The 24282-nt window shown below is 40.9% G+C and overlaps 1 protein-coding gene across 3 annotated transcripts in view; it reads right to left on the bottom strand.

Annotated features, from left to right (window-relative positions):
* The window catches only part of LOC113011648 (apoptosis-stimulating of p53 protein 1-like), a 56053-nt gene extending 34422 nt beyond the window's left edge, over positions 1-21631 (bottom strand). Inside the window, exons 1-3 of one of the 3 annotated variants that reach the window (XM_026151257.1) lie at positions 21377-21631; positions 6220-6367; positions 4241-4348 (exon numbers count right to left, since the gene is read on the bottom strand). In XM_026151257.1, the coding sequence (XP_026007042.1) occupies positions 4241-4348; positions 6220-6367; positions 21377-21385 (265 nt within the window). In that variant the 5' untranslated portion in view covers positions 21386-21631. Of the gene's footprint in view, positions 1-4240; positions 4349-6219; positions 6368-11087; positions 11595-21376 lie in introns of those variants that run through there. The other 2 variants (XM_026151255.1, XM_026151256.1) reach the window with 2 other exon arrangements.
* Positions 21632-24282: the final 2651 nt, after the last annotated feature.

Genomic DNA, 24282 nt, shown 5'->3' with positions numbered 1-24282 from the left:
AAAAAAACAGCTGAACATGAGAGGTTTTTGGACAAAGTTGGTGTTCTCCATTCTTTAAGCACCGGTTTGAGCACCGTTTAAGCACCGGCACCGTTTCAAAAGTACCGGTTTGGCACCGGTATCGGATAAAACCTAAACGATACCCATCCCTAGTCAGCACATAGATCACTGGGCAGCCCCAATAAAAATTGCCCAGGATCTTTACAAACTTTACTTTTTACAACTCCACTTATCTTTTAACTACATATTTCCAAAACTTGGAAATATAAGGGCATTCCCAAAAACAGTGAATACACATTCCTAGGGGGTGACCTGTTGGAATGTATTTGATTCACCACAGGACACCATATTTTCCATGTATTATCTTATATTGAATTCCTTTATTTATTACTTAGAAATAAGGAATGGGATCATTTACACTAAACCTCCCAAATATCCTCACCATAGGCTTTCTGTAAATCATCCTGAGAACATTCCCAGCATTGTGATTATATTATTTCTGCAGGATGTTGTAAAAACCCAAAATAAAACCTTTATTTAAAGCAAACTTCACAATAATTTTCTATGGAGCCTGGAAGTGAGCAGGAATCCTGCGACGTCACATAGTGACAAATTTGAAGATATGCATAAAAATCTTTCTGAGGAAGGCCAAAGGTATTTTGAAACTGGGCAAAGGTCATAAGTTTGTTATTTTCATCAAACAGGTCTGCTGTTAGTTTGACACCTTTTCTGCACCAGGATCCAAATACAAGCAGGGAGAAAATCTCTCTTGCTGAGAGGAGGTGTAATGTGGGTAACTAAATCCTTCCTACCAATTTATGTCTGTTTATATCTCGCCATCTTATCATTGTGTTTGGAAGAATTGGATTGTCTTTCGTTTTGAAGCTGGGTTTATTTTCTACATGTAAGCTCTCCTACTAAATCAAAGGCATTACATCCCCATTTCTCAAAAGGAGTTTAAGATAACAGTAAAGCCACTCATGGATGAGCCTGCCATGACATGCCCAATTATAATGTCTAATGTTAGGGAAGGATAAACCTCTGCAGAGAGCTGCACAGTCTTCTCCCTTGCCAAATAAATTTAGAAAAGTCTTTTTCAGTCTCTTTTGCTATCTTAGAAATATATAGTGGTAACAACTGAACAGAATAAAGTAATCTTGGCAGGATATTCATCTTTATAAGAGTTATTCTACCCATCCATGAAGCTGTCAGATTCATCCATCTTGTAAGGTCCTTCCTTTTTTTTTTTCTTTTTGCACTCTGGTCAAATTGTGCCTCAAGAAGGTGTCAATTCAGAGTCAGTCCAGAAGAAAGGGGAAACAGATGGATGTGAAGTTTTACTATAAAACCAACTGGCATTGCTCTTGATTTTATCAAAGTTAATTTTATAGCCTGAGATCCAAAAAAGATAAACCCCCTGACGAGTGAGGCTCTTATCGCCCAACTAGCTTAACCAATGTTGACGGCAAAACTTTCCCCAAAATCCTGGTTAAAAGATTCGAGAACTATCTCCCTCTCTTAGTTAAATCAGACCAGACTGGTTTAGTTAAAAACAGAGCACCTCTTACAAACATGAGAAAATTATAATTATCCAGTTTTCTATAGTGAATAAGATACAGGAGCTTATTATGTCCATGGGTGCAGAGAAGGCTTTTGATCGGGTAGAGTTGCCTTATTCATTTGAGGTCTTAGAAGAGTTTGTACTTGGAGAGGGCTTTATCATTTTTGTCAATTTTGGTCATAAGAAACCATAATAGTACAACAGCACTTCAAACAGATTCTGTGCAAACAAGATATTTTTTTGCATGCTGATGATGATCCTCTTCATCTCTACAAATCTATACTCATGTTAATGTTGATCATTCAACATTTTTGGATCTCTTACTAATACCTTAAAATAACTTAATTACATGTAATTATGTAGCTCTGTATTTATCTGTTTTTAATCTATTAATTGCAGGATTCATCTTAGATCTACTAAGATAATAATAATAATGGATTGCATTTATATAGTGCTTTTCGGGGCCCTCAAAGCACTTTACAATCCCACTATTCATTCACTCACATTTGTAGCCACAGCTGCCCTGGGGCAGACTGACAGAAACGAGGCTGCCATATCGCGCCATCGGCCCCTCTGGCCAACACCAGTAGGCGGCAGGTGAAGTGTCTTGCCCAAGGACACAACGACCAAGACTGTCCGAGCCGGGGCTCGAACTGGCAACCTTCCGGTTACAAGACGAACTGCCAACTCTTTGAGCCACGATCGCTCAAAGAGTTGAGCTCAAATGAGACAGGTTCAATCTGGGCTAATCCCAGGCAGCTCCAACTTTCACCTCCAGCCAATAAAGCAGCCACAGCAGCACTCCCCATTCAATAAAGTAGTTAAAATTGTATTTAAGCACCAGCAGAGAGAAAGTTCACATCAAGCAGATCAATAACTAAATATACTGTGTACTCTGCACTTTGGTTTTCACCGTGGGACATCGATCCATCAGTCCATCCATAATCTGACTCTTATCGCGGGAAAGCGGTCTGAGAAGAAATGCTCAGACCTTCCTTTTGATGTAATCACTCCAGAAGTGTCAGGATTTCCTACTCAGCAGACATGCTGAGACACCTCACCTCAGAGGGATCCAGGAGGTATCCTAGTCTGATGATGAGCTATGGCGCCCTTTGAGGTGAGGAGGGTTGCTTCTCTGGGTTGGGAATGAATGACTGCACCAAGTGGTGGAGTTTAATACAGATATCTAAAAATAATTTGGTTTTCTGAATGCTAACCTGAACTAACGAACTGCTTAATGAAATTCTAGTCGTGTTTCTGTGATACTCACAGCCTGTGCATGCATCTTGCAAACGTTGGCCTATATCCTTCTTTCAAACATATTTGTTTGGACCATGGATGTGACCAAGCACACATTGGTTACATCCATCACTCATATACAATCTGTGCTGTGGGCCATATTGCTTCTATTAAGTTACCTCTGTTCCATTCAAATAAGACCAGTTTGCTCTCCATGGACGGACCAATAATTTTTAGGTAATGTGGATTAATTACAGAAGTCTTGATGATGGAAAGTGATATCCTTGCACAGGAAGTGCAAACTCACCACAGGCACCTTCAATAAGGCACTGAGGGCAGATGAAGCTAAATTAGCCTAGGAGCAGGTAATGCATTAGGGTAATGTGATGCTCCAGTCCCTGGAGAGCTATTGGCTCATTTAAGAAGCTGTTTTATTGTATTAGGTGCAGAGCCAAACACAAGCTGGCAGCAGAAGTGTGGGACAGTTTGGCTGCCGCAGGGGGCTGCACCAACAAATCCATCCCTTACAAGCACAGATGATGTTACTCTTTCTGTAGCTACGTGCGCTCACAGCTCAAAACCACATCTGTACTAAAGAAGCAGGCGGACCACAGGGAGAGAGAAGCGCTCCACAGCAGCAGACCAAATGAGCTGCTGTTCTTTTTATGTTACCACAGATCTCCTGGCATATGAACTGCGACTGGATAAAATCTGAGATCCAGACACCATAATGAAAAAATCTCAACAGACACGAGAAAGCTTTAATGGGCTGAGCCAAGATGAAAAAAAACTTGGTGGTGATTAATTCATTTTTCTGAAAAGACTTCACAGCTCGCTAACAGACAATAATAATGAGATTCTAATGAATGATAATTGAGCTTTTTAATGACTGAGGGGCAAGACGGGAACCAGCAGGTGGTGAGGTTGTCCCGTCCCTGTGGGGAGCACCAGACGCAGGCACAAAAACACACCAGCGCTACAGTGACGCCAGTACATGCCTGCTGATGAATGCTTTGGCCGGTAACTCTCAACAAACGTTACACAATCGCTCATTCGTTGATTAAGAAGTTTACGGGGGAAAATCGGGTCATTTCGCCTGCCTGGTTTCACAAAGTTCTTCTTTATGGCTGCCAGCACATCAAAGAGTTGTTTTGGCAGAATATCGCCTGGCGTTTCAGCAGCATTTGTCTGCCCCCTCGCCGTCACACCCCTGCCATTATGTAACTCTAATCATCTTATCTGGCTAATTACTGACCGAGACCCTGAACTCACCTCTAAACCTCATGCACAGCACTTATACCGTGTTTTTCCCACGTTCTCTTCAAATAATACCCCCAAATCCTTTTTTTTTTTGGTTTAACACCAACAGCTGGATATAAACGTAGTTTTTACTGAGAGCTTTAATGAATTCAGTGTGTATGTGTATTTGTTTTGCTGTACCTTGTGTCCAGGAAGGGCAGTGTCTGAGGTAGAAGCTGACCTCGGGCCTCCTGGCTCCCCACTGCTGAAGGAGATCCAACAATAACAACTCCTGAGGGAGAACTCGCTCTGAGAACAGACGAAGGGTGAGAAAACATTTGACAAAGATCCCACTAATTACATAACGTCACACTATTGTGTTATAGAGCTAGAAAGAGATAATTCAGAATTCTTACTTTGTTAAACAGCACATTTACAATTTTATCAGGTCGACATGTATAATTTCACTGACTAGTTTCAAAAAATTACCTGTGCACGTCGTGTACGGCCAAAATTGTCTATAAACGTATCCTCCACACATAGATACTGTAAAATATGTCTTTTTTTACAAACTGTGCAAAAGCTCCTTATAAGAGAATGAATAATCTTTGCTTTGGAATAATGAATAAGAATTCAAAATTGCAGCTGTATTGTTGTTGGCTGTACATCAAGCCACACATGAAAGGTTTGCAACATATATGCAGCAGACAGCAACCTATCACCATTGTCTGCACAGTGACAGTGAAACGCACAAAACCCCAAACCTCTTTCTGAGTGGAGCGGGGCTTTAAGGATTTATTTTTACCCTTTTTTGCAAATGTTAGTGTGGAAAAATGAAGCCAGAAAAAAACCCAGAGAATCAATATTTTCACAGTGAAGTAAGCCAGCTGTGCCCTTGAGGCACAGCCTGTTGTCACGCACCAACACTCGGCACACAATTTATGCCGCCATCTATTATGTGCTGCTTTACACAGACACTCACGAAGACATGGTGTAGTATTAGAGCCGTTTATATCCTGTCTGGCCGCTCAGTCACATCACAAAGCCGCACAAACGCACCCCCGTTACTGCGCAGGCTTCACCGCGTCGACAGCTATGACTGAATGAATGTGGGCCACGCTTTAATGGACGCCCTCAGTGTGTGAATGAGATGGGCTGGTCTATTCATATAGTAAACTTGGAGCACACAGCACTCTTGATTTCACAAGCTGAAGCCGCAGCATACTGTAGGTCTGACTCGGTTTATAATTAGCTTCACAGCAAGAGACTCAGATCTGAGTTACGCCGTGTCGATTATCCTGTCTCTTAATGCAAGATTATAATCATGCAAGTGCTCCGATGCTCCAAAGACAGACTGCCAGTAGTAATTATATGAGCTGGACTCTTTATGACGAGTGTATGGATAAAGAGATGCACTGTGAGAATAGTCCAGTCCCGTTCAGCTAATTTTCTAGATGTAATATCCTGTCTTGTCTTGGCTGATTTCTAACTTTGGTCAAGATTTCTTACTGATTATGATTATAAGCCTGGGCGCCTCCAGGGTGAGGTGTTCAAGGGCATGTCCCACTGGGAGGAGGCCCGGGGCAGACCCAGGACATGCTGGAGAGATTATATTTCTTGGGTGGCCTGGGAATGCCTTGATGTTCACTCGGACAAGCTGGAGGTGGCCGGGGAGAGGGAGGTCTGGGCTTCTCTGCTTAGGCTGCTGCCCCTGTGACCCGGCCCCGGATAAGCGGAAGATGGACGGATGGATTATGATTATAAGTTAACAGAAGATATGAATAGCGGGTTGTTTTAGGGATACATTAGGGATATCCCCTCTCTTTGACATCACTGAGGCGAGAGCAGAAAACCTGACTTAAACAGAGCAGAACTGAGCTTACAGCTTACTGGGGTTATTTGTACTTACACTGACCTCCTTATTTGAAAGTTTGGTTTTAATATGAGCATCCACCACCGGACCAGAGATGTGACAGAATTTAAGCACCTAAAAGGGCCACTGACACTGATCAAATGATGCCACTTTTCAGCTCCGTGTGTGAATCTGCAGCTGCTGAATAATGCATTCGGCGTCTCCACTTTAAAGCTTTCATGAAGTTAATGTCTTGCATTTGCAGCATGTGCTGCTTTCCTTAAGTGATACTAATCAATAAGCATTATCAACCAATGAATGGACTCACCATGCCCGTTCCATACTTCAGCTAGGTGACACTCCCCCTCACCGGCCTCTTTGCAGTACTCCACCACATCGATAACTCTGGTCGCTGGAGTGACAGGGACCTCAGTTAGCATCTGCTGGGTGTCATTGAGGTAAACTGTCAGGATCACCTGCAATCAAAGAAAAATCAGGTTAATATCACTTAGATATTATTTTATATGGACTCAAACTCAGTAAGATTGTTTCCTATGACTCACTGGCTGGAATCAGATCACCAATCTCCAAATGCTGATTAAATAACTAATTTATCAGCCATATTTAAACTCTTATTTTGAAGGAGTTATTGTGGCTGGTAGCGATGATTACATTCAAAGCTAAAAATCCCAGTATGAAGTCAAGACCACCTCTGCAGCTGGATTTCATTATGTGCAGACAACAGGTGAGTCAGCTGTGATATTCAAGTGAAAAATAAATTTAATACAAAAGTAATGTATTAAAAAAACAACACATCTTAATGTTGGGCGATATGAAGGTGACCAAGGAGCAGGGGCAGATTTTGTCCAACAAAAGCATGATATAGTCCTTCATCCATGTCATCACAACACTGATCTCAGCTTAATAACCTCACAAAATCAATATTGTGAGGTCTCACTTTGAATCCTGAGTTACTGTTTTTCTTTGTTGTCTTTTTCTTGTTTTATTTTGGCGTTTCTTTTCTTTCATTTTTAATGTGAGTTTAATGCGTGTCTTCCCGTCTTTCAGTGGCAGATTCTCTTTGTACTCCATGTGAAGTTTTTTTTAGTGTTATAATTCTGTTTTCTGGTGTTTGCCTCTGAATACTCTTTGTTGGGTTTGCTTGTCTGATATTTATGGACGTCCTCTTTACTTTTTGGCCCAGTAAAGACTGAATCTTTAATTTGTTTTCGAATCTTGTCCTACTCTATTAGTTGTGACACATAACTGGTTGTACACAGAGTAACACACACGGCCAATTCTCTCTATGACAATGGCAAACCCAGCCTAATCCATCCATCCATCAATCCTGCTTATCCGGGTCTGCGTCGCTGGGGCAGCAGTCAAAGAAGAGGTATCTCCTCCATCTTTGCCTGTGGGTCTCCACCAATTGGGACCTGCCTGAAACACCTCGCTTAGGAGACATCGGGTCAGATGAATGACCTCAACGGGCTCTTTTTAATGTGGAATAGCAGCTCTACTCTGAGCCCCTCCAGAATGATTGAGCACCTCACCCTATCTCTAAGGGAAAACCCAGACTTTCCCTGGAAAAAGCTCATTTCTGCTGCTTGTATCCATGATCTCATTCTTCTGGTCACGACCTAAAACTTGTGGATAGGTGAGGGCAAGATCATCTTTACTACTGCTGCACCAATCTGCCACTTCCTCCCCAGGTCACCAATCAACAAGACTCCAGATCACTTGAACTCCAACCAGGGTGGGCACTCCACTTTGTTCCAGCTGAGAACCGTGGGCTCACTCTCATTTTAGTGTCCGTTTATTTCTGTTAACATAAATAGAAAAAGCACTTTATGATTTTAAAGGTGATCTGCGGAGTACTGATCCCCTCTCAATAATTTTGTTATCAAATCCTGTATATTCTGCAGCCAAAAGATTAAAATGTCAATCAGAAAAGGACATCCTGTGTTATCGTCAGTGATGTCACTGGTGATGTCACGCCAGATAGTCAGCCGGCAGTCGAAAGATAAATTTAGGGTAATCTGGGATAGGAGTGCATCGACACACCACAGCGCTCACAGATACATATACACTTTTTAATCTCAGTGTTGCTTTTTCTTTTTCTCTCACACACACACACAAACACACACAGTCTTCCTGTGCAGATACTACAGTATGCACACACTCAAAGTATACTCTGTACACTAATCCTCAGTATTCTATATACCTGTCCCAGATCATGTCAAGTAATCTCTGGCTGCATGCAGACGGACAGAGCAGAGACACGGGCTCTAAAGCTTGGATTAGACACACACACATACACCCACGAGTAAACTCCTAAACCCTGCAAACACACCAGGGGTTTTACTCGTCCACAAATCGTTCAAAGTAGGCTAATCGTGGCCTCAGAAGCGCTGTTATGTTTTTCACATGGTCAGAAACATCATTTGTTACACTCACGGGGTGCCGGCTGCAATAAAAGAACATCAAATCATCCAGTGTGCTTTTCTCCTTTAAGTGATTTAATAAAAAAAGACTACACAAAGCAGACAAAGACGAATGCAGTGCAAACACGCTGTCGGTGAATTTCACTAATAATAAATGCTGTATTTGAAACACTGTCTGCAGCACATTTTCTTGTATTTTGACCTTCGAGTGACTGAGTGTGATCACTTATTTATTTACATGTGGCCCTGTAATGTTTTTAATTGTGAAACTGGAAAGTTCGTGGTGTGAGACAATCTGTTTCTCCTAAAACTTTGGCCTGTGAGGGATCATTTATTTCCCAGCATGGCCTTTGGTTTTAATGTCATTTATTGGTAATTAATCAGGCGTCTCATATTAACAGTTATATCTTTCAGATCTTTTAGTAATCTAAATATTTTAAGCGTGTCTCGAGAAATTGTTTCAATTATTACAAATCTACAGTCTTGATGTACAAAGGAAAGTCAAATGAGGGACCGTGCCGAGTGATACAACACAAACATTATAAAAAATGAGGCAGGCCTTTATTGTGGCTGATCAAAAGTCTCAAATACAAAAGTCCAACCAGAACCAGAATCAAAAGAACACTGAATATGCAGAAAAATCAAACAGGAACAAAGCAGCAAACACAGACAGGAACATAACAGATGCTTTGATAAAAGACAAAGAGAAGATGAATTGATTGATGAGCCTTTCTGGAACTAAAACCTCACTATTGCTCATCTGAACTCAGACTTTCCTGAGAAGGGATGCAAAGAAACCAAAATACAAAGACCAAAGACAGAGTGAGGAACTGAGAGGAAAACACTGAGGGAACCAAGTCTACAGCAAAGAATAAAAATCAAAGCCATAATGTAAAAACAGTAAAATACTGTAGGTGAGCTTCCTCCAGCTCATCTATGGTGCTAGCATCCTGCAATACACGATTCACTCAAGCATAATTTAAAGGTTTAAATGAAACTGTATTTTCTGTTAAACAATCAGATCAGGCTGGTCTAAGCAAGTAAGTTGTATGATTTGTATTTTGTATCAAAATTATTTCAAACCATAACAATTAAAGGAGATCTCAAATTCATCCTTTAAATAAATAAATCAGTTTATTTGCTGAAGCAGTTCAATCGCATGAAGGTAAAGCTGAGCTCTCGGATCCCTCACAGGCTGCCATGTTAACCAGCTGCGTTAAACCTAAAGGCTTGGACACGATGAAGAAAACAAACACTGTTTTGCACTTCGCTGATGTCGTCCTGCATTAAACTTTCCAAAAGCTTCTTCTGGGTTATTATGAACACTGCATAAAAACACGAGCTGACGCGTACAATAGAAAGCTTTTTACCTCCAAATTCTGTCCCAGCTCTGTCTAACATACTGTCCTCACATAACTCCTGCATCCAAACTACAGTCTTCTTTTACAGTTTACCTGGAACTGAAAACCTTATTATGGTGTCAAACTGAAGCATGAAAAGAAAAAAAGATTTTGTGAGCCACTTTGTTAAGAAATATCTAAGTTTCATGATATCGTTTCACCTCCCATGTAAGAGGCTTCTTCATTTCTAAAAAAGTCCCAGGTACCATATATCATACCTACAGCCATGTTATAATAATAGCGCTGTATTGGATTGTAGATTCACCATTTGGTAGCATGGCTACAAGCACAATTTGGGCACCTGTTGCTGACCATGTCCATCCCTGTATGACCACAGAGCTTCAGCAGGATGATGCACCATCTATCTGTCTGTCTGTCAATCTTGTTAACATGGAGATTAATCTTTGTGGAATTTTTCTGGCACCTTGTTGAATCTATGCCACAGAGAATTAGGAAAGCTTGGAAGAAAAAAAAGGAGCCGGTCCAACTCAGTACAAGCAAGGTGTACCCAATGAAGTTACAGGTAAATGTGTATCAGTGACACAAAGCAAAAGATCACAAACCAGAAATTCCAATTTTCTATTTTGCAGCAGCACATTTATGTCCTAACTTTAACTCTATACTTTGTGCACATGCAGACCTCTAAAGTTAACAGACCTTTAGTGACTTTCCTAATGTCAGCAAGCATTTAAAGCAGAGTCAGCCTGAAACCAAAAGAACTGACAGTCAACCTTTGAATAATAATAAAGTTCACGGGGACCAGAACTTACTAGGAAAACCACAATGTAAAGATCAGGAATAAAAGCTTTAGTAACAGAACTCACCGTTAGAATAATAACATAAACCCAAACTAAAAAAATGTTCATCAAGAATCTGAAACTCAAAAGCACCGTGACAGCATGTTAGGATCAGTAAAATCACTTGTACTAGTGCTCACTGATCATGTGAACATAATGACCTCACAGTAATGACAGTTCCTTCCTGGCTATCAGTGACTGAGACACACAGAGGCAGATTGAGCTGTAGTTCCTGAAATGCCTGTGGGGCTGAATGGAGTGACTCGGGCTATTTTCAGCATTAGAGAAGGAAAAAACAGAAAGTCAGATAGAGGAAGAGTGATCCAGGGTGACAAACAGCCCGTGTTAGTGTCTGCAGGAAACAATCAATGCTCGTTTTATTAGTCATTTTAAAACAACACGTTAGCCTCTATCAGGGCCCAAAACTCAAGTACAGAAAACTCCGTCCAGACCTTTCCTAGTAAAAACTAAATAAAACTCACACAACTAACTTCATCATGTTAGACTGAGAAGAACATATATGAAAAAGCAAAGTAGAGCTCTTCTCTCACTCACCCACTGTTTGCTTTTCCTGGTTTGGAGCTGCTGCTTCTTCTTCTTCTGTTTCCTGCAATTACTCAGTTTGAAGTTTTCAGACAGAAACACCAGCCGCTCCAAAACCAGCCCCCAAAAACGCCTCATTGGAAAATCACTGAGCAGAAGCACACACACCAGCGTGTGTACACGTGTGTGTGTGTGTGTGTGTGTGTGTGCGTGCATGTGTGTGTTTGAGAGCGAGAGTGAGATATATAATTGATGGTGTCAGACAGAGAAGGTAGTGTGTCTGTAGGTGAGAGTGTTTGAAATGTACGTGGAGCAGGGAATACAAATGTGAGAGAGGGTGTCAGTGAGGGAGGAGGGAAGGGAGTCGGCTTTCAGTAAATATAAGGAGAGGGGGTGAGGAAGATGAGCCATAAGAAAGGAAAGGCCAGACTCTGTTCGTGTCTGTTGTTGGGAGTAGACCGTGAGCTGATATTGTTATATGTTCATCATACATCTGGCATGACGGGGGCGGTTCTATTTTTTTGTCGGTGACTGAGTCAAAGGTTTGACTGTAAAACTCGGACGCTTGTCACCATTCAGTTTTAGGTAAAAGTTTAGTTCTTCATGATAAAAGTAAACCAACTTCCAGCTGCTGTGAAAGGCTGCAGTTGGTTTAAATACAACTCGACCTGACGGAAACAAAACAGAGCTTTATTTTAAAGAACATCTGTTAACCACAGTCATATAAAGATGATGTTAAAACAAAAGTAACAAAAAAACAAATCAAGTAGCTAGATGCAGAGGACAGGAAGCACAGGAACATAGATGATGGAGCCAAGAAGGAACACAGACAACAAAGACCATCCCTGATTCTTGTCCCTCTCATCGTGGATGCAGGTGGAGGAGGGGAGCAAAGTACGAGCGGGGAGGACTCGAGACATCGAGACGATGGTATTTGGTACAGCTGCATCACAGATAGTTTTGTTTTAGATGAATTAAAACTACAGCTGAATTTTATAACCTCAGGTGTTGCACTATGAATGACATGTTTTCTATTTAGGACAATGTGATCAAACCTTTTGTTTTTTAAATCATGCACACAGAAGCAGAGCAAATCAGAAGATGAGGAAAGGATGAGGTCACTATGTGACTTTGTTCCACGTTATAAATTTCTCATTTATGAGCTTTTAATTTGACTTAATTGCTGTAATTGCAGTAATTCTTATGTCTAATGAGTAAATTATTGCGTATTAGGGAAGCATAAAGTCTATCACTCACTGTACTTTTCAGCTAACTGGTTATAAAAGAACAAAAAGCTCAACTCTGTGAGTTAACCCTCTCTCGTAACACTCTGCTATTAGCCCTTCCAAGCAAATAGCTAATAGCTCTTCCAAGTTTTGTCAATTGTGATTCACGTGTCAAAAAAAACTATCACGTGGCAACAGCCCAGTGCATTTAGGGATGTAGACATGGTCAAGATGACCTGCTGATGGTCAAACAGAGCATCAGAATGGGGAAGAAAGGTGATTTAAGTGTCTTTAAGTGTGTCATGTTTAGGGGTGACAGACAGGCTGATCTGAGGATTTCAGAAACTGCTGATCTGCCTGGATTTTCCTGCACAACCCTCTCTAGGGTGAGAATGGTCTGAAAAAGAGAAACTATCAGTGAGCGGCAGTTCTCTGGTTAAAAATGCCTTGTTAATGCCAGAGTCGGGAGAAAAAGACCAGAATACTTCAGGCTGAGAAGAAGAGAACAGTAACTGAAATAACTTAGTATAGCCAAGGTATGCATGAGAGTATATCTGAATGCAGAAGCAGAAGAGCACACAGGGTGCAGTTCCTCTCAGCCAAGAACTGGAAACTGGGGCTACAAATTTTACCATAAAGACTGCCTGGTTGTTTCAGTCTTGATTTCTGCTCCAACAATTGGATAATTTTCAAAATTTGTCATAAATGACTTGAAAGCATGGCTCTATACTGCTTTGTATCAGCTGTTCAGATTGGTGGTGTGGTAATGGCATGATATTTTTGACAGACTTTGGTCCCCTTGGTACCAACTGAGCGTCATTTAGACTCCACTGCTTACCAGAGTACTGTTGCTGGCCATGTTACCGTAATCCCTTTATGGCCACAGTTATCCTGGTGCTAGGTTATCTAGGAAAACACGCCATTTCACAAAGCTCAAATTATCTTGAACACGTGTAAATCATAGATCATGGATGTGTGGCTAATTCATCTGCAGCAGCTGTGTGATCCTATCACCTTGTTGAATCCATGCCATGAAGAATTAAGGCGGCTCTAAGGCAAAAAGGAGGTAAACGTTGGTTATAGCAAGGTGTAACTAATAAAGCGGGCAGTCACAGTTTAATGTTTGTTGAACAATTACTGCAAAGTGAAATTTTTAAAAAACCTCAACTTAAGAGAAACACCTAAATATAACAACGAAACCACACCACCACCTAATAAACTACAAATCTGCAGAAATATGAGCGTATCTGTATTATTTGAGCTGTGGTGTGGATTGAAGCTGTCCAGCAGCAGCAGTGGTAAAGCTGGAGGGCAGAGATTAGAGAGGCTGCACTGATATGCTGCAGCATGACTGCACTGACACACACACACACACACACACACACACACACACACACACACACACACACACACACACACACACACACACACACACACACACAGATAGGACACAGAAGGTACACTGGCAGAAGAGCTTCACCCCTCGCTCTCTGTTCCTGTCACACAAGGTCACATGTTGGGTGCATGTGCTCAAACACACACAGATACCCTCTGTCTCTGCGGCAGCTATTGGCAGAAAATCAGTACACAGTTCAGTAGAAAAGAGACGTTACATTAACATGCACTGTGACTAAATCTACTGTTCCTCCTGTTCTTGCACACGCGTAATCAGAAATCTTCAACACAGATTATTTATCATGTGACTCTGACTGATATTTATGCCCCACAATCCTTTGCAGCTGCTGCCTGAAGACACTTGAGCCAGACAGTGATGAGTGAGAAGGACTTTTCTTGATTAAAGAGTTATATTCAGAGATACTCGAATTCAAGTGAAGAGCATCATTAAGACGTTTCATCAGTCACACGTGTCATTAATAGATAAGTGGAAAGATTAACTTTTAATCACATAGCAGGCAGTGTTTTTCTTATAAATGATAGCAGTCTGCAACTGCCACGTGTATTATCAGGGCCTTCAGACCAACGAACATCTACTATGAGTTTGGATTTAATACACAAAATGTTTGTCCAAGTTCCTAAAGAGGACAGTGATGTACAACCACCTACAACATACAATACAGGCACAGAACAGAGACAACCAGGCTCTCTCACACCCACTTTTCCAACCATTCGTCCATTACAGCTCTACAGGAAGTACGCTGACTGCAGTGTGCATGTTTGCACGTCACACTAAGGCATATGAGAAACCACTGAGGCATGTTTATCAGCTGTCACCAGCTGTCCACTAGAAGGACAAGTGCTTACAATAAGTTCTTAAACAGCTACAATCATTCAGTGAGCTAATACCGTGTAAACTAACTTGTGTCTGTTTGCAAGTACTGCATGACTGAGTGTGTAAATATCAGAATATTTTAGTATGTTTGTTTAAATAATTTTATGAACGTACGTACATCCAGCCACAGGTTCACCTTTATTTCAGCCTCTAGATGATCTAATGTACCAATGTGTTTCTTTAAAACAAACAAGAAAGTTACAAACTTCATTATTTCTTTGTTTAAAATAATGAGGAAAAAGTAAAATTCATCATACTAGGATAATAATAACCCAAAAAAGGGAATTCCATCCTCCGTTACCTTTCAGTTAACCAAAGTCAGGTTGGGGTTGCAGCAATGCTTTTCAGTTCCTCCTCGGGGAATCCCAAGGCTTTCTCAGGACAGATGAGATATATAATCTTTTCAGCAGGTTCTGGGTCTACCCAGGGGTGTCCTTCCAGACGTGTATGCACAGATAGTACGCACCCAGGAGGCATGTACATGCTACCTCAGCTCCTTTCAATATGGAGCAGTGGCTCTAATCCCACCAGATGTTCTTGACCCAGTGTCTAAGGCTGATCTCAGGGGAAACTGCTAAGAGTGGACTGCTAAGAAGAAATCGTCACCTTCCAGCTCAGCTCTCTCTTCACCACAGCAGGCCAGTTAAATGCCTGCATTTCCACACTAATCCATCGCTCCACCTCATGCTCCCCTCCCCATTAATCGTGAATAGGATTCCGAGTTACTTGAAATCCAGCCTCTCTTCCCTATAAAATCTCTAAAGGATCAAACTCACTTTGGGGATATTTAATCAAACTTGGAATCCACCACTTGAGACAATAAAACAGACCTCACACTGCAGCTGATTTAGCTTTGGGGCCATCAGTCTATGACCAAGCGACTGGTGGTGAGGGAGCATGACTTCTTTGCATGCCAACAACCAAGAAATAGCCTGGTCCACAGTCCATGTAATCCTCCTCATCATCTTTTTCAAAGAAGCTGAAAGTTCATATTTCATTTGAATCTAGGCCTGGATGGTTCAGAATGCCTACGACATATAAAGTTTCTACAAAGACGGCCTTGTATTTACAGACTGTGAGTCTGTCTTTCACCGCATTAGTTGTATAACCAAGCATAATGGCCGTGTCAGGAAGTGTGTCATTTTCCTGTGAATTATGTAACCAATGTGACTGGATGATGTTTGGGCTGCTGTTGCATTGCTGTTTTGAATGATGATAGACTGTGTTGGGGATGTGGGACTGTAGTGTTCCTATATCTGCTCTACCAGTCGTTCATGGAGAGAAGTTCTCCGGGGAGTGAAATGGTTTGCAGGTGGTTCCTTTCTTCAAAGTTTTGCACCATTTTCCACTTTTTTTTCTGCATGTCCTGCGACTGCTTCTGCTCTTACACTGTTGCCTCCACCTTAGATCTTTCTGGTCTAGGAGCTTAAATTAAATCAGGAAGAAGATCTGAGAGCAGCTGGTTGCAGCAGCCCACACAACTTAAATTAAATTTCTGTGATATTTCAAACGACAGTGCGTTTACTTGTTAATCATGAATCATGAAAGGATAAATCAGCCAACGTGGGTGGGGAGAAAATTTGGAAAGTGTTGCACACTGAATAGAAAATAGCTCGGCCCCTCCAGAGAGGCAGCTTCAAGGAACACCTGCTGTTAAACTGGAGGGATTTAAAGCTTTAACTAGGAGATATGGAGCAGTGCTCACTGAGGGCAGACTGATGACATATTTTAAGCTAACTCAAAAATACAATTAAGCAAACCGTTAAAAATGCTCCAAAAGGTACCCAGAGCACAAAACAGACGTAGAGATCTAGTTCAGTGGCTTCCATTAGCAACGTGAAATCTAACAGACAGCAATTAGCTACAGCTGCCTGTGTCAGGACACCACGCCCTTAAATCCAATATCCAGGTGAATGAAACCATGTAAACAGATGATGTAAAGATGGAAGTAGCTTCCACGTCTGTATTCTCTTTAAAGGCCAACAGGGGGCGACTCTTCTGCTTAAAAAAGTGATTTCTGTTTGGATACATAGTGACTTTGATAACAAAGTCACAATTTGAAAAGCTGAGAACACTGCACACTCAAATCTCTCAACTCTTAGAACCACAACATCAATACACAGTGAAGTGATGGTGTGATGTCTGTCTATCATACAGTTTATGGTGTCCTTCAGCCACCTGTAGACTTTTTAGACAGGTAGGAAACTATCTGCAGAGGCTATAACCTCTGCAGATAAAACACTTTTGTTGTAAAGTTGGAGATTTTAACCACAGACCAGATAAAAGAAGCTCCATGGAGCATCGTGGTGGGTTTCCTTTGTTCTTTTTAGCCAGAAGTTACCTGATATGGACGAATGGCTGGAGTGTTAATTTATCGACTAACGCAAGCATTCATAAACTGTCTGGGTAACTTATGTAGAGGATTAATACAATGCTAGGATTTCACTCACTAAAACTGAAGCATGCAGATAATTCAATTCAAAAATGATTTTAAAGACACTAACACCATAAATATAGTGAGAAAGTCCAGTTTTAGGATTCAAAGTAGTGAAGATGAAAACAAGAAATTGCTAATCGGCTCCAGCTGCCTGTCAATGAATGTGGCCACGCCTCTAAGGCAATTATCTAGGTGAAGGAGTGATATTAAGAAGGTGCCTTTATGGATAGGATTAACCTGTCTGTAAAGGCCAAAACCATTTGTGGTACCACCTGTAAATGTGCTTGATATGGGTTAAATATGTAAATTCGGGTGGGGGACTCACTCTGGAGCCAGCCTCAAGTGGCCACTACAGGAACTGCATGTTTTGGCATTTTAACTCAGACTGTTCTTTAGCTCTGGAGGTTGCTGCTTGGTTTCATTGCATCCAAAAATGTTTCCTCTGGTTATTAAAGGTGTGTTGCGCTTAAATGAATAAAGCTTCTAAATAAAAAAAAAGCAAGGAGCATAAACAACAAATAACAAAACAAAAAATTAAAAAACAAAAAACAATCCCAGAGTCACACCAGCCTCCCTACTGCCAGATCTTGGCCTCTGTGTATGTGTGTGTGTGTGTGTGGGGGGGGGGGAGTAGGCCACAGTGACAGCTGAAGGTGATTTGTGTTTCAGCCACCCTACTCTCACTATCCACACCCCCTCACCCACACACCCACAGAACAGTCAGTACCGTCTCTATAGGGACTGTGTGCATTGAGTAAAACATGAGCTACCAGCTCAATGAGAAGCAAAACAATTCTCACACTTGGGGGGCAATACACTGCTGCTGTATTAATAAATCATTTATTTTCATGGACTTTCTTTAGTCTTTCTTTTTCTACAAAGTCTATGCATAACAACTTTTCACAAAATACCACAGTTATTTGACTAAAATAAATAAATACTCCAAAGCAAAAAGCCACTTGATCCATTTACAAATATTTTCACCAAGCTTAAAATGTTGTTTTTTCCAATCCAGACGTGATGTATTACAGACATTAGCGACGGACAATGCTAAATTTGCTACTGGTAAAAATACACGAATAAAGATAAAATAATATTTAGAGCCTAGAGCATTTCAGGTGTGTCTCTGACACTTAACTTAGATCCAGCAGCACTTTGAGTTAAATTCTAACATAAACGTCCTAAACCAATAGAAATGACTCTGCTCCGTGACGTTTACATGTAACTTCTGTCACCAACATGGCACGCCTACAACATGGCACGCCCTCTCTGTATTTACCATTACATTTTAAGTAAAGACATGTTTTTAAGGGGAAGCTATTGAGCTTTTTCTTATACTCTGTCCTTTCAATTTCATATTATAAGGTAAACAAAAGCGCCAATGGTTACTATGTCAATATATGAGTCTGAATCATGCAAAGCTACTCTAGTAGCAGCATTTGAGCAAAAATATGGCGCTGTAAATGAGTCTTTTAAGGTAAGAGTATAGGTTTTCTGTGCTAAAGCTTTGAATAAAAATTCTGAGGAAGATGCAAAATTTTTCATGAAGTTCAACATAAAATAAAGTAAATGAGAGATTGTACGGCGTTTGTAATATTTCTGTAGCTTCGCTATTCGTGGAAAAAGAAGATACTGACGGCAGTGCTGCCGGCTCTGTACCCAGGAAAATATGTGCCGGCTGCTCAACATTTCAGAAGAAGTTGCCAGATGATATCATGCTCTGTTTTGAATTTGTTGTGTCAGTCTTGTGAGCTGCCCCTGTTTGGAGACACGAGGGCAAAAGAGCTTTAATTGTCAAAACAATACAGTGAACAGTGGCTGGTTTCCAGAACAAGCTAGGAGATGGTGTACTTTGGATCAAAGGTTAGAGAAAGCGCCTGAACCGAGGTGGAGGACTGGAAATTCAGGGTGAGGTCAAAAGTCAAAGTAGCAGGCTTCTATGCCTCTCTTTCTCTGCCTCGCTCTATAGAGTAAACACTTCTGTATATCTTCAGAGTATTGTCTGGAGCTGACAGCAGCCACAAAGAGGTGTAGTGTTTTCTGCCATGTGTCATGTGGGAGAGAGAGAGATAAAGAGAAACGGGAATAGAGGGAGGAAGGACGGAAGGGAAACAGGAATACTAATGTCCACCGATTTCAGGGTTGGTAATTTGAGACTTTTTCTCTAAAAGATGCAGATCAACACAAGCACGAACGCAAACATATATATACATTAACTCTACTGTGTGAATGGAAACATAACATTGGTCGGGACCTTCAGCAAAGTAGATGAAGCAGATGATGCTTTTTAATAGACAGTGAATGGAGGTGGCTACTGTCACATCACCCATTAAGTTTGTGAAGTCTCATTTTCAAGCCTCAAGATGGCTGTTTTCGCCATCACTATCTTGGTGTTTTGAAAGCTGATACCAAAAGCAAAGGGTGGATCTCATTGGCTAACGGCTTGTGCCACTGTCGTGATGTTTGAAGTGCAAATATAAATGCAAATGCAAGAAGTGCAACGCTATCAGTGGACCAGAAAAGAGCAGGATGATGAGAAGACTCTAATATTATGCCCCTCGTTAGCACACGCCCTCTGTAAAGTACCTACCCGTTCCAAAATGCACTTTTTTATCTTTTCAGGGATTATATGTTCTAGAACAAAATGTGAAAATGTGTCAAGCTGGTGCTAAACACAGACCCCGCTTCAGGCACCTAACCAAAAACCAGCACAAATGGACCTGGCAGTACAAAAACACTTCAGGCACTCTGCGCTCGACTGCAGATATTTCCTGTGTGTACATACAGAGAACCTCCAGCGTCTGCTGCATAACCCACATTATGATAAGGCTGTTCATAAAGGGTTAATGAGATGTAGTTAATGCTTTATAAATGGTTAAAAGACTTTTGCTTAGACACCAATAGGAAGACACTGATAGGAGGTAATTTGGGACAACTGTGGAAAATCTCAGCACAAAACCAGTGAACCACAGTTTATTTTGTCGTCATGTCCATTTTTCCTCCAAGTCACAGAAACTTGATTCTGTTCATCTGGTTGGAAAGTTTTTAGTGTCAAAAACGTCTTCAATGACTTCCTCAACATCATCTGATGTTGCAACAGTACAGTTGCACCACGATCTCAGTTTCATATTTGTTAATCCTGTCGTGACCATTAATAAATGGCCGTGAGTTCCATTCACAGAGTTGGGAAATGGCTGCAATCACAGCATTGTAAGATGGTGAAAGATGTGCCCTTAGACCCCCTCAGAGATGGGAAGAAAATCTAAAATTACATGAAGTATTGCACTGAGTCACTTTGCAGTCATCTGGCTCAAACAGACTAAATGAAGTCTGGTGTAAAAATGTTTCCCACAATTCCAAACGAATGTTTAAATATTAGGAAAAAAACATGGTGAAAAATATCAGGATACAGTCACATAATCAGCTGTCTTGTTGGTTCTGGCTGATGATTGGCTGTTGTGTGACGTGCACTCACTAAAGTTGAAGGAATGTGAGAAGTGCTGAGCAGTTTAGTTATTTCTTTGTTTCCTTGTCTCTGAATGAAAATTCACCGCTAACATTCCTGGAGATGACATGGGAAGTGCTCAAAGCGTTTCCTAAACTGTGCGTTGGTTTCCAAGTTCGTGCCGCTCTTGAAAATTAAACAGTTAAGTGGAAAACAAGGGTAAAAATTGGACTGTCACAGCACTTTACATGCTGAGCTTCTCATGTATTAGAAAACTACAGTTTTATTGAGTCCAACTATTGAGCCACTTTGTTGCATTGAAATAAAACTTTTTACATAGCTTTATATATTTATTATATATTATATATATTTATTTATATATTTTTATTATTTTTTATTTTTTATTTTTTTAGCCTTTAACCCACTGAATCTGATTTCTTTTTTTCTATTAGGTATCAATACCTTAATGACCTATTACTGCCTTATTTCAACTATTTTGTTAGAAGTAGTACCGGTATTTAATATTTTGGCAGCTGTGTTACAGGAAATTCCAAACTTTTAGAATAAATAAATTCAATCCCAGCCTATCTTATCTTATCCTTATCCTGCCTATCAGTAGTTGCACTTGCACAAGCAAGTGAAAGCTCAGCATGCATTTATATTGAGGTTTGGCACATTTAAATTAATGCACACAGTACGTTTAAAAAATGTTTAATTAATAAATGAACTGAAACAAACTATACCCTCATCCAGACATAGATTGCAGGAGTGAAATGAGCTTATTTCTAAGGGTCTGACGTGTGTTTGAAGCTGTAGGCTCCAGGCTGCTGCCTCAGCTCGACTCTTCAGTTCAGAAGTTGCATATCCATAAACTCCTGGAACCTTTCATGAATGAAAACTCACCGGTAACATTCCTGCTGCTCGCTGCGATGCTGCACCCGTCCCGCTGGAAAAACAACTTTCTCCTCCTTATTTTCCTCTTCTCTCCCCTCTGCGCGTGCTTTTTCTGCCTTTTACCTTTGCTTCGGGACAGTTTTCCATAAATCCGAGCCCTTTTCCTTTTTTCGTCTCTCCCTGCCAGACATCCAGATGCTTGGGAAACCTAAAACTCCAGCTCCTCTCTACTCCTCAGTCCCTCCCTCTTCCTTCCTTCCTTCCTTCCTTCCTTCCTCTCTCTCTCTCTCTCTCTCTCTCTCCAGGGGGAAATGCAGCTGGATGTTTTTATAAACTTGAATCACCCTTAAAATCTCACTAATTGCATCCTTTGATCAGCTGTGGGCGGTCGTCCGGTTTGGTTTGCGGGGTGAACTGGGTCGCCGTCCTGATCATCCCTCCCATCTGACCCCTGCTCTCCTCCTCCTCTTCCTCCTCTTCTAGTAGTCCTGTAGTAAAAATCGGTGGCTGAACAATCGTTAAAGTAAAGCTTCATATCATTTTGCGTTAATTCATCTGATTTCTGAGTGCGAGCGCCCTCTGTCGGCCTCATGAGCAACAAAAAAAGTTTCACACTACAGAGTGCCTTCTGCCTTGTTCCTGCAAACTCGCCTAACTACGCAGAATATGTGGAGGTATATTCACGGTGACTCGGACTTTTCAGTGCCTGTATTTCCACTGAACGTACAGTGCTGAATGAAGCACTGTGGTACTTAAAAGTACTCACATTAAACCGTAAAATACTGTTATAGCTGGTTTAGCTGAGCTTTAACTTGAACTGAAGTAAAAATACTTCTCAAAGCCAGTGTCATCATTATAAGAAACGCTTGTTTGGGAAGGTATTGTAAAGTATTTTCTAACTTTAATTTTAGTGATCACCAGAACATTAAAACTGCATGTAAAGAACCACCAGTCAAATTAAATTTTTTGTTTTAAGCTTAGGTATTCTAGGTTTCTGCCATAAAATAAGCCTTTAAAAGGTTTATCTCTTTCTTACAATGTCTCTGCTTTATTAGTCAAAACAAAATTATTTACTTCTTCATGTTTACGCTATAAAATGTGTGATGGGCTCAACACTTCAAAGTTGAGTCTGAGATGGAACTATACGAGTAAATTTGCAGATATATGTACTATGGCATATAGCGTAAAGTTTTCTAGCTGAGAGCAGAAATATGGCAGAAACCTGGATTTAAAATGAACCAATCAGGATTCAGTTGACATGTAGACCCAGAAACCATGCCTGTCTGACAGAAAGTGATGTAGGCTTCAGATCTTTTGGCCTTTTATTTAATTTCTTCTCTCTGATTTCATCTTAATCTGATTTTCAAACATTAAAAGAACTTCTGGCTCCATTTCTTTTTCTGCTCTTGCGGCTGATGAATCGCTTGTGTTTTCTTTCATCTTCACAGTAGGTGTGCATCAAGATATGCCTGCCACCTGAAGAGTGTTCTAGCTTGGTTGCTCTGAAAAGGGTTATTTATTGATTTTTCAGTCATGGAAAGGATCCTGCGATCATCCACTAGAGCCATCTTCTGTGCACATGTAGCCACTTTTAGTCAAACCGCTGACTTGGTGGCTCTTGTTGCTGCAGCCCAACGATGGCTGGTTTCACATTTCTCCTTTGATCACACTTTGGTGTCGGTTCAACATCAAAATACCAGATGCCCCGCTTGGAAGAGAAGCCAGACTGTTTAATTAATTAATGTAAGAAATAACATGTCCATTATACACCTCGGGAGTCAGTTTTCCTGGTCCTTTGAAAGAGAGTACATGGATACAGAATAAAGAGTCTCAATTACTAAGTCTGAAAGCTGAGATTCTTTAAGCTCATTCTGCAGACCTAACCAAAAAAAAATAAAAATATTTAGGTAAACAGTTTTACAGCATCAATTAAAATATTGAATAAACTTTACAGTTTTGCAAAATTGTAATTTTTTATAACAGCAGAATTGTTGGGCAAGATATTTTTTTTCAATCCAAGATCCGTCTTAAATTTCCCATCCCCTTTCAAAATTAAACGGGAAGAAGGAAAAACGACGACATAGGACGCCGTGGACTCGCACACAGAGTTTATATAGCTTACACTGAGCTTAGAGATGCTCAGCTGCCATAAATTCAGCAGATTATCACAGAGCTGTCCTCTGCTGCCAAGGACGATTTGTCTGCCCGTGTATGTATTTATGTCCTCAATGAGCCATGATGCTCATTTTAAAGTCATAAACGACTAAATTACTGCCCTAAGTTCATTGAAATGCTTCCTCTGACACGCTGTAGGCCTTTATCAACTAAAACCTGTTATTACTGTGATGTGGTCAATCACTTGTAAACAGAAATTACCTTCATGTTCAAAGCTTTAAATGCATTTGAAGGTTTACAAAGTGCAGCTTGTGGTTTTTCTTTTAAATCTCAGTGAAAATTACTTAATTATTTTTATTTATTTATGTTTTTTAAATCCTGTCTGGCAGCTTTTGCAATCAGAATTATGATCTGAGCCAAACATATTTTGCTTTTCCAAGATTAGCTCTATAAATTCTCTATAGGCTCCTCTTGTACCACATTATATGTGGTACACAGTATGACAATGTCTAAGCTAGGACAGGCAGAGTGTGTGCGTGTGTGTGAGAGACAGAAAGAGACAGAGTGTGAGTGTGTATTTGTTATGAAACATACTTGGGAATGAAGGTGGGAAGCTGTAATAGCGTCCCCCAGGAGCCAGAGGCAGGAAGAGATGGGTCCGGGAGAACTGGGCCATCCGCAGCCCCCAAGAGTACTAAAGACGCAAGGCCACACGTCTCTGCGCTCTCATCCCATCAGGAGGAGGGAGGTCCCAGATGGGGCGCCCACACCAAGGAGTGGTAGTCCCAGAGGAGACAGGC

The sequence above is a fragment of the Astatotilapia calliptera genome, chromosome 19, assembly GCF_900246225.1.
Source record: "Astatotilapia calliptera chromosome 19, fAstCal1.2, whole genome shotgun sequence".
Taxonomy (NCBI): domain Eukaryota; kingdom Metazoa; phylum Chordata; class Actinopteri; order Cichliformes; family Cichlidae; genus Astatotilapia; species Astatotilapia calliptera.
The sequence above is the reverse complement of the archived record's forward strand: the minus strand, read 5'-3'. Positions and strand labels throughout refer to the sequence as shown.